This window comes from Vigna unguiculata, chromosome 10 (genome assembly GCF_004118075.2).
Source record: "Vigna unguiculata cultivar IT97K-499-35 chromosome 10, ASM411807v1, whole genome shotgun sequence".
Lineage (NCBI taxonomy): Eukaryota > Viridiplantae > Streptophyta > Magnoliopsida > Fabales > Fabaceae > Vigna > Vigna unguiculata.
The window spans coordinates 16,560,487-16,571,863 of record NC_040288.1 but is presented as its reverse complement, the minus strand read 5'-3'; the positions used below and the strand labels follow the sequence as shown (position 1 = coordinate 16,571,863).

General features: G+C 28.9%; 1 protein-coding gene across 1 annotated transcript; it reads right to left on the bottom strand.

Annotated features, from left to right (window-relative positions):
- Positions 1-710: 710 nt before the first annotated feature.
- On the bottom strand, positions 711-2,223 carry LOC114165296. Its single transcript, XM_028049948.1, has 4 exons — positions 2,080-2,223; positions 1,683-1,962; positions 1,371-1,565; positions 711-1,279 (listed from the first exon to the last, which is right to left on the bottom strand). The coding sequence occupies exons 1-4, from the start codon at positions 2,221-2,223 to the stop codon at positions 711-713; spliced, it is 1,188 nt and encodes a 395-aa protein (XP_027905749.1).
- Positions 2,224-11,377: the final 9,154 nt, after the last annotated feature.

Below are 11,377 nucleotides of genomic sequence, written 5' to 3'. Positions count from 1 at the left end.
TTGTAAACTATGATACATATTTTAATACATTAATTTGTTATTAATTATACATAAAAAGTAAATGAAAAAAATACTCTAATGAATAGGGATAACAAATCACATTAAAAATTTTATCAAATTTTAATTGAAATGTCAATATAGTTTCAAAACAATTACAAAAATTAAAATCACAAAAATATACAACATTATAATTTTAAAAAATTAATACACTTCTATAACACATAATAAGTAAGAGCAACATAACTATCTTTCATTAGATGATGTGATTCCTACATTGTGTCCAAAATTATTAGGACAAATATCGATGTATTTTGAAATTGATTTAATGGTTATAAGGTTTATCATTATAAGATTAATTTTATCAAATTGTTTGAGAGAACAATATTTTTTTATTCTTTTAATTGTACAAAATTGGAATCTATAGTTGAATAGTTTTTTTAACTATAAACATTTATCAAAGTCACACTTGAGAAAGTAAACTCTAGTTCTATTCTTGAAAGAAAACAACACTACACTATTAACGGCTTGGACCAGAATCTGAAACTTTATTTATTAACATAAACTTTCACTACAGTACTTCGAATGCAGTTTTTCATTGACTTGTTCCTACTGGAAACTGCAAATCCCATATCTAGAGCGACTACAGGTCCACTCTGTCAAAAGAATGTGAATGTGAGATGGAAACACTAAATTACAAAAATGATTTCAAATTAATGGTCAGAAGCATTTTCATTCATGATTTCTATATCTCTTATCATTTTAGTGAATGAGTCATCTTCTTCAGAGCATGAAAAATCAATGTCGTCCAATCCTAGTTGTGCCCAAATGTCTCTGTCCTTGTCAGACTCAGACTCAGAAGGAGGAATTCCAAGTGGCTTGTCCAATGTCTCTGTACTTGGCTTGTATGCATTCCCGTTATTTGTTTGATCACTATGTGGCTCAATGGGAGAAATGTCATTGTCTTTTTTGTAAACCATTTGCTTTTCAGGTTGAACCATAACTCCATTGGCTGAAATCACATTGTAACAAGGAGTAATGACTTCCCCATTACAGGCTGCAGTAGGAGAAATCTCAGTGGTCTGGGCTACATCAGAAGATACAGGTAGGGACACGTGTGTATCAGATTGAATTGAATGGATTATAGGAAGTGTTCTGGAAACTGGATTAGTTGAAATCAGTGATCCTCGGAGAGCAGAATTCCCTACCAGTGACTGAGTTGATGCAGAAGAGGACCCAAAATCTACTTTGGTACTAGGAGATGGTAGCAATGTGTTTACACCTATAAATGAGCATAAAGTATGTAAAAAAATAATTGATTGCATATGAAAACTTTGTGTATAACTTTTACAAAAGGATAAAGAATTATATACCTTTGACTTGATTTTTACTACCAGGTGGTCTACCACGTGGTTTCTTTGCAACTGTACACCCGTCTAATGATGGAGTATCTTTCCTCTTTCTGTCAAGCATTCTGATCATAGGTGATGACAAGCTTATATTGTCCATGGATGTAGGCGTCACTGACATTGTGTTTTGCATAGGAAAAACGATGCCAGTAGACACAACTAACAAAAAATAGGAAAAAAAAAATCCATACGTTAAAGATGGAAAGAACTCAAATGAAAAAAAAAAATCAACAATAACCATATCTTAATTCATTAACAACTAGAAAAAGTGACTACCTGGAATATTTCTTTTAGAATTTTGCATTGGAATTCCTGGATGATATCTATTAGAATTTTGCATTGGAGGCAGAACTGCAGAATTTTGAATCATGGCTGCGGCATTGGAGAAGGGTGATGATCTTGCATTGAAACTGTCCAAAACATTCTGCAAATCTTGCAACAACATTTGGATTCTGTGTTTCTCTTGCATCAACATGACATTTTCTTTATCGAGCAGATTGTTCTGTTTCTTCATAAATATATACTGATCCACAATCCCCTCCAAAGTCAACAAATTCTTCGACAGCAAGAAAAATCGACGAGAAAAGTGAGAAATCAAGAACGCCAACTCATCTTGTGAAAGATTGAAAGAAACATGATAAAAACAAAAAGATTGAAAGATTAGCGTGAGTACCTCGTTTGCTGGTGAATCGGCGAGGAGTATCGAAGCTTCGTTGCGAAAGGTGGCCTGCGTTTGGGAGAATTGGTTGCGAGATAGATATCGATCGACAATGAAGGCAATCACAGTCTCAGGAACATTACCCCTCGCACAAGTCATCGCGACCACACCTTTGAATGCGTTCAAGAAGTATCGATTCACAAAAGAACTACCGAATTAATCCATATACAGGGGACTATAAGAATCACGATCAAATACACAAATGACAACCTTCGAAATGAAACTTTAGGAAGAGAAAATATGATGAACTAGTCTCAGTGAAATGCCTTATAAACACTATCGAACTCGTAGGTTTGGCCAAAAAATAAATCTTTTTTATTTCCTGCTGCCATCCAACCAATTTAAAATTTATTTTATTAAATATCAAATTTATTTTGATGGATTTGAATTTCACTCTAATCCACATTTTATATATTTTATATATTATATGTATCGAATATTTATTCTTTAAATCAAAATTTTCATGACTTAAATAGTTATTTGGTTCTAATTTTGCTTGACTTTTTTCACTTTAGTCCTACTTTTGAAATTGTTTTCAATTTGGTCCTACCTTTCGTTATATTTTTTCAATCAACTCATTTTCGTTAACTCTGTCTAAATGGTTAACGGAATAGTGGCCAGCGTGGTTATTTTGTGTGACGTGGACACTGTTTAGTGACGTGTCTATGTTATTGTGCTGGCCATTTAATTGTAATTGCAGAATCATTTAGGGTTTAAGTTTAATTGATTTGGGTTTAGGGTTGTGTTTTTTGAATTGGGAATTTGGTGTCGATTTGGGGATTTGTTCATCAATTTGGGATATCCTTCAATTGGCCATTTCAGATCAATTTCTGCCATCCAATATTAATGCTGATATTTGAAGAATCGTTTGCGGAGTCCGTTTCCATTGTATGCATAGAGCAGATGTTATAATTGAAAGTTAGAGTTTGTGTGTTCTTGAATTGTGATTGTCTTCCATGCATCTTCAGCTGAAAAAGAATGTCTCGTGGGGCATCTTCCTCTTCTTGCAATAGTTGGGTTCACCGAACTTGATGAAATGGTCGCGATGAACACCTTCAACCCTCCGCAAACGATTCTTCAAAGACCAGCGTCAATATTGGATGGCAGAAATTGATTTGAAATGGTCAATTGAAGGATATCCCAAATCGACGAACAAATCCCCAATTCGACACCAAATCCCCAATTCGAAAAACACAACCCTAAACCAAATCAATTAAACTTAAACCCTAAATGATTATGCAATTACAATTAAATGGTCAACACAATAATATAATAGACACGTCACTGAACAGTGGCCACGTCACAAGAAATTACCACGTTGGCCACTGTTCCGTTAACCATTTAGACGGAGTTAACGAAAAGGAGTTGATTGAAAAAATATAGCGAAAGATAGGACCAAATTGAAAACAATTTCAAAAGTAGGACTAAAGTGAAAAAATTCGACCAAAACTAGGACCAAATGACTATTTAAGTCAATTTTCTAATATGGATAATTCAAAAAATTCAATCTAAATTTTCAATTCAAATTTTTAGTTAAATTAAACTAAAAATTGAGATGGATTAGACTAAATCTAGATTTGGACAGACCTGACAACCTGTCAAAATAATATAATATAAAAATTATATGCTTTTTGTAATAATGTTGAAAATAATTGATTGAGCATTGTTAGATATACAGACAATAATATACTTATTTTTTAGTAAACGATATTCAATTATTCATTTTAATAAATTAAAAAAAGTATTTTTATTTATTAAAGATAAAACTATTTAATTAAAAAAATAGATATAAAAGTATGTATCTCTTTTATGTATAACAATATAGATATATGTAATGTTTTTTACCTTCTTAAAATATTTGTTATTTTTTCCAACTTTATATGCTCAAATGTTTTTGGTTTCATAATTTAAAACTTAGGATTATAGATATTTTAATTTATAAAAAATAAAACTAAACTAATATATAAAAAAATTATAAATTTATCATTTACATCTTTTAGCGTCATTGAATTGATTTAGATATAGATAACACACTCACACAATTTAATATGCCCAACATATAATTAAATATTAAAATTATTATGTTTCGTGAAATTATGTCAACAAATTAAAAATAGACATTATTATTATAAAAAATTACAATGAGACTTTTATTTATAGAGTAGTAATGATAATAAATATAATTAAAGTAATATATAATAATAATAATTATTATTATTATTATTATTATTATTAAATTCTTATTGTATCTATTTATATTAACATTTTTATTGAGAATTGTCATTTTATCAAAGGGGATAAAACAATCACCCAAGGCAACTGTTATTGTAGTTTATGAAAATAGTTTTGATGTAAACAACGTCATATAAATTTGTCATTACAGAGTGAATATGACAACATTTCAAATGCAATTATTTTCATATTATATATATAATTTAAACACTTACACATAATTATGTAAATAAATGATTTATTTAAGAATAATAATTATTATATTAATTTCTTTAATATAAATTTAAGAAAGAAAAAAAATTGACGACCTAATTAGAGTGACTCTCTAAAATATCAGTTGGTGCTTACGAAATTATATTATATAGTATGATATGCCTTTGACTCTAACGATAAAAAAAAAATACACAATTACTTATAATATATTATATAACTACAAAATTTGATTGTAAATTTTAATAGTATAATTATTTTATTTTATTATAATGTCATATGTAAATATTATTTTTTTTAATTTTATTATTATTAGTATTTGTATTAATTAATTCAAGTAAAAAAACTTATATTTAATTATTTAATTTTCCTAATTTAATCTTTCTTTATTTAAATATTATATTTATGACTATATATAATTAAACAAATAATTATAATTATTCAAATAATTTATTCATTTAAATATAATGACAATAATATTTATTTTAGAAATAAAAAAAAAGCACAATGTGTGTGGGTCTCATACTAGTCATCTTCTAAATAATATCTTCAAATTAGTAAAATGATAAGACTGACAAATAATTTTTTATTATGAAGAATTATTTAAATAATTTTTTATTGTGAAGAATTATTTAAATAATTTTTTATTGTGAAGAATTATTTAAATTTAAAAAATAATAATTAAGAGGATAAATTGTAAAAAATAAAAGAGGACACAAAAAATGTGTTTCTATTTATATATGTAGTTGTTGTATTATTATTATTATTACTATTTTTGCCACTACAAGATATTATTATTATTATTATTATTATTATTATTATTATTATTATTATTATTATAGTTTGACACATCTTAATTTATTTACTACGGGATAATATTTCAATTACTTGTCATCTTTATTTGTTTTATTTTTTATGTATCTCTTTTTATATAATTATAAATTATTATCATTAACATTAGTCTTAGTATTAACATTGACATTAATATTTATGGCATAAATATTATTATTATTATTATCATTAGTTTGTTATTATTGATATTATTACTATTCATAGTGGTGTTATTATTTCATTTTTTTAATTATAAAAAATATTATTATATTAAATACTTTTGCTAAATGAATTTTTAATATTATAAAAATTTATAATTATATTATTATTATTAGTAGTACTTTTAAAGGTGAGATAAATATAATAACAATTATTATTCTAAAAATATTTGAAATAAAAACAAAAGACAAAAAAAAAAGGTGTGTATATACACGAAAGACTATTATACTCTTAGGAAATCAATACGATCATAGTTTTATATATATATATATATATATATATATATATATATATATATATATATATATATATATATATATGGATAACTTTGGATGAATAATTGGTGCTTGATTATGTGGTTGTGCAATTGAGTGTCTTTAAATTGACCAAAGTATGTGCAATTACGCTGTTTCTTGGATTTTTCACGCAACAGGGATCGCCAAGCGGTGGTTTCCTGCTGCTAGGCGCTAGGAGACTGGTCTTATTTCGCTGGGCAGCAAGATCAAGTTGTTGGGCGACTATGATTTTTCTAGTCTACACAGTTTTCGTAAAACTGCATTTTTCGGTTCGTTAACCATTCAATTTATAACATGTTGCTTTTTAGTTTTAACGGTGTGATCTTAGTTCGGATGTCTATACCTAGAGATATATGATACACATGGTTGCTGGATTAGAAGTCTTTAAAGTGCATAGTGATGATAAATTGTGGGCTTGGCATAATACATTTAAAATGAATAGAATGTTGTAGAAATTGTTTTGGAGTTAAATTCAATATGGCATGATTTATTGATAAAATAAAATGGGTAAGGGATTATTGTGAAACCTTAAGTGACGCTACTAGTGTGGCGCCTAACGGTGGCGGTGGCAGAAAAGGAGATTTCGCCAGGCGGAGAAGATCGGATAGAGGCTCTAGGAAAGCGCATGGCGCCTGACGTGAGGTGTCCGCCAGGCGGTCTGAAACCAGACAGCACCAGGCGACGTGTGTGATGCCTCAAGCGGTTTGGGGTGCTAAATTGGACTACGAGGATAATTCTACACAGCTTGTATGGAGGTCTTGATGCGATGATTTGTTGGGGGCTCAATTACGAGTGTAACTTGTATTGGGGTAACACGTGGCAATTCAAGGTTGTAGCCTAGTGGTTTTGGAAGTCCAGTGCAGTGTGCGAGATCGTGGCTTGTACAACGAGGTTCTGGAAGATTGCCCTCTTCAGTGTAACTGATTGAGTTTGGTAGTCTGGGGACAACTACGGACTATAGTTCGTTTTGGGGAACTCCACTTCGTGGAGCAGATTGTGGTCGTGGCAATTTATTCCCGCGTGTGGACTATAGGTGGTGGCCTGTAGTCGGAGGGGAGAGTAGACACTCGTGTAACAAAGATCGATCAGTGTACTCATTAAAGGGTGTTAGGGGTTTTTAATTGTTATAATAATGTACCTTGTAATGCGTTTTTATTTTGAGCTCACCCTATCCGTGTGTGTTTGCCAATGATCATGTAACTCGTTACATGAGAACAGCAGATGTTGATGCAGGTGAGCACATGGATACTTAGAGCCGGAGTGGGGTCAGCATGGGAATTTTTACATGAAATTATTTTATAGATTATTTTTGTAATCAGTTACTATAAATTGTTTTATATTTGTAGGTGTTGAACGCATTTATGGATTTTGTCTTTTAGTGCTTTTAATAAAGTTTGAAATTTTCCCGCATTTTGGGAAAGAGCTTTAGTTATTAAATTCGTTTTATTTTAGCTTCATCTTGTTTTATGTAAAATAGTAATATCCGATCGAGATGTTACAAATGACATCTAATAAAAAAATATATTTTAAAATTGTGCACATATTACACAAAATATAAAATTATATAAACCCCTAAAAAATAAATTCTGAAATTTAATTCTTTACACGTACCCACAACCAATATTATATTTTAATTCTGAAATTATATAAACCCCTAAAAAAATATCTTAAAATTGTGCACATATTACACAAAATATAAAATCATATAAACCCCTAAAAATTTAATTCTGAAATTTAATTCTTTACACGTACCTACAACCAAATCAGTGGAGAAATTGCAATTAACTATATCCTAATAGACTTAAACTTGAAGATCCTCATCGGAATGGCATGAAGTAATTGTTCTTTTATGGTTATTTCTCCTGTAAACAACAACTTAAAAGGGTGATCAAATACACATTGTCCTTGATTTATTAAGATTTTGAAATTATTCATAATGTAACTCTTTCCCTCAATCAACTTATCTTCCCACAAACCCAAGTCTTCCTTCTTAACCAACCCCAAAATAATATCTTCCTGAAAAAAAAAAACAAATACAATTCAGTAGTGTCATGAATCATTGAAAATTATCTATAATAAAACATGTAGATTATCCTTTCATTCATGAGAATCATCTCCATATGTGTATTAGAATAATGATTCTAAATAAACCAATGGTCAGTTATCCTAACAGCGAGCTTAAGAGTCTTTCTTTGTCCATCAATTCCACCAATAAAATCCTTGGCCATCTATAACCAATATCATCAACAAAGTTTAGAAAATTAGAAAATAATGAATATATTGAGGTGCAGCTGAATAACAAATATAAAGAATAAACGATATAAATAAACAAAATTCTTAATTTCTAAGTACATTCAACACTACATATATTAAAACATTAAACCTTCATACAACAGAAGAAAAGTAGTTGAAATACAAACAAAAATGTATTAGAAGGAAGAAAATAATTTCAAAAATATAAATAAAATAGAATAACAAAGAGCTCATGGAAAATTAATGGAAAGATGGAGAGAATATATATATATATATATATATATATATATATATATATATATATATATATATATATATATATATATATATATATATATATACATCAGTCTTAAGAGATTCACAATTGCTGAAGAAATATACAAATATTAAACATTGAAAACAACAAGCAACAAAATTCACAAAAACATAAATAAAAAATGTTACAATGATCATAAAAAGAAATCAATTGGTTCATGTACTCACAAAATACAACTGTTTAACAGAAAAACCTTCATAAAAGAAAAAGAACAAAAAGAACACTTTAAAATATAAACAAATAAAACAAAACACCAACACACAATAAACAAGAAAAAGAATCAATTTTCAAACACAATAAAATAAACAAAAAAAGATGGTTAACAACAGTAGACGAACAATTAAAAATGCACAAAAATAAAAACTCAACACTGACAACAATCGAAGATAAGAATACAAAATAAACAACCAATAAACATTACAGATCTACTTTAAAACTAAGAAAACAAACTACTAGGGATATTACCCTAATACCTCTATCTGATTCGCTAATACGTGTCCAATTAAATGGTTTTTTCGTCAATTTGGTGCCCTTTATGAATGGTTTGAGCAGTTGAAGACGTAATGACATTTTTGTCCCTGTTTTCTGCTCCGTAGTTTATTTGGGTTTGGTTATTTCGTAATTTTGCATAGTTTTAAATGCATTGAAAGTGATTTGACGAGCTTTCATTTTGACGCAGAGGCTTGGTTTGAATGCAAAAGCTTGCTTTGGAAGGAAGTTTACTACATAAATATGGAAGAAGTTGTGTTATTAGTTTTTGTTTGTTGTTTTCCAGTTCTTTCTTCCTTCCGTTTTTTATCCTTACTCCAGGTATTTCTATATATTTTCTGTATATTCTCCTTCCTTTTGCAGTCTCTATCAAATTTATAGTTTTCTTTCTATTACTTCTTCAAACCCTCACGATCTCTGTCAAATTTTATTTTCTTTTTGTTACTCCATTAATCCCTTACGAAACTCTATACATTTTTTTGCTTTCAGTGATTCCATCAAATTGCAATCTTTATTTCAAGTTGATTATTTATTTTGTTGTATCAATTCCTTTTTTCACAGAAAAATAAACCTTGAAGTTGATATATTATTTTTGTTATGACAGATAGTACTTCACCATCTCTCATCGTGAGGTATGTATTTTTTTCGAAGTTATGTTATTCCTTCTTCACAAAATCCTCTTTCATTCTCTCTTTTCAATCCAAAGTTGTTAACTTTATTTGATTTTAGGGTTTCCCTCTTTTTAATTTTTCTTCATTTTTATTTTCTTTTGTTAATGTTGCTATTATTATTCAGGGATTTGTCAGTATATTTTTTAGGGTTTTAATCTATTATTGATTCTTTTCGTCAATTTTTTTAGTGTAGGACTTTTATTCATCAAAGAATAATACATTGGTATGGTGTTAGTGAAAAGGTATGTTCTTAGTATTTGAAGTTTTATTTTCTTAGTGCTTTTAATTGTTATCGTCAATTTTAGTTGGTATACAATTTATATTCACATCTTTTAAAATATTGATTTGTTACTTTTAATTGTTATATGGAAGTGTCCTGTGTTCTCAAGTTTTTACAACTACGTTTTTTCTGTACACTTAAAAGGCATGATTTTTTGGGAATTTAGTTCATGTGATTTGAATTTGTTTGTGTATGGTTATCGATTAATGGAAGTGTGAATGGAATGGTTTTGCTATGGAAAGTTTGAATTTCCTATTTATTTCTGTGTAACAATTGATGATAGATTTATGGGTTTGTAAAATAGTTGCAAGTGTGTTTTGGATGGGTGCTTACAAAATTGATTTTCAGAATTGATTTTCTAAATTGTTGACAACTATTCCGAAGTTTGATATTTCGGTCAGGTTATGTACTAATCTTTGAGGTTCATATCTTCTTGACTTGGTTACTAATATTTGACCTGCATCAATCACATATTGGCTTGATGGGTATCTTGGTCGCAAGGTACTATTTACTCATTCCAAGCCAATTGAATCCAAACCCCACCACATTTTTTTTTTGTTTTCAACATTTGAAGTTATAAACCAAGCCTTATTATTTTATTAACTATTATCTTTTTTGTCATGTATATGAAGTTGAAATCTTCATTTGGGGCATTTCTAAATCCAGTGGCTGACAAGGTATTTTTTTTTCTATCCTATTTCATACGAACATATTTCATGAATTTAAGCCTTTTTGGGTTTGTACATGTCATGTGAGGTTGAAGCATGGAAATTATGTTCAGTTGCTTGGATATTGCTTTAATGGAAGTCCCCGTATTCTTACTTTTGAGTTTGCAACTAATGGATCTCTTCATGATATGTCCACACCTATGGAGTTTAGTTTTTTTTTTTGTTCGTCTCTTGCATTTTCTGAGGGTTGCAAGGGCTGAAGATTGGAAAATTGGACTTGGTTATAGGACGAACACACTTGATTGGATTTGGAAGGTAATAATTTTATTGATTTCTGACTTTTGATGTTTTTAAGTTCCCATTTTCATTCCATGAGCATCACAAATAAATAATTTAATTAGTTTTTTTAATGGTTTGTTGATTTGTGTGGTTTCATATATTTCAGGGTACTGTTGCATACTATTTGTGTGTGGACAATCAATTATCTATTTCTGGTGGTTATGTTGGAGTTTATTTTTAGGATTTCATATTGTGTTTCTTAAGCTCTCCATTTTGTAATATTTCTGAAGTTGTTGGACTCTATTTTCTTATTATGTCATTTAGCTATGATAATGATTTTGATATACGACATTTTTTTATAATTTTAGTGTATATTCAAAAACAAGACCTTTCAAATGCTGGCCAATCTTAGATGATCATTTGCTTCATATTGGTTCAGATTAAAAACTTGGGTATGTATTAGTGAATTTTTTTGAAGAAATTGCATTCCTCTGTGTAGTTTTAGTATT

Excerpts from the sequence above, each read along its gene's own strand:
- LOC114165296 (XM_028049948.1), bottom strand. The coding sequence starts at position 2,223 with ATGACTTGTGCGAGGGGTAATGTTCCTGAGACTGTGATTGCCTTCATT. Across the intron at positions 1,963-2,079 it reads CCGATTCACCAGCAAACGAG|AATTTGTTGACTTTGGAGGG; the intron begins GTACTCACGCTA and ends TTGCTGTCGAAG. Across the intron at positions 1,280-1,370 it reads TAGTAAAAATCAAGTCAAAG|GTGTAAACACATTGCTACCA; the intron begins GTATATAATTCT and ends GCTCATTTATAG.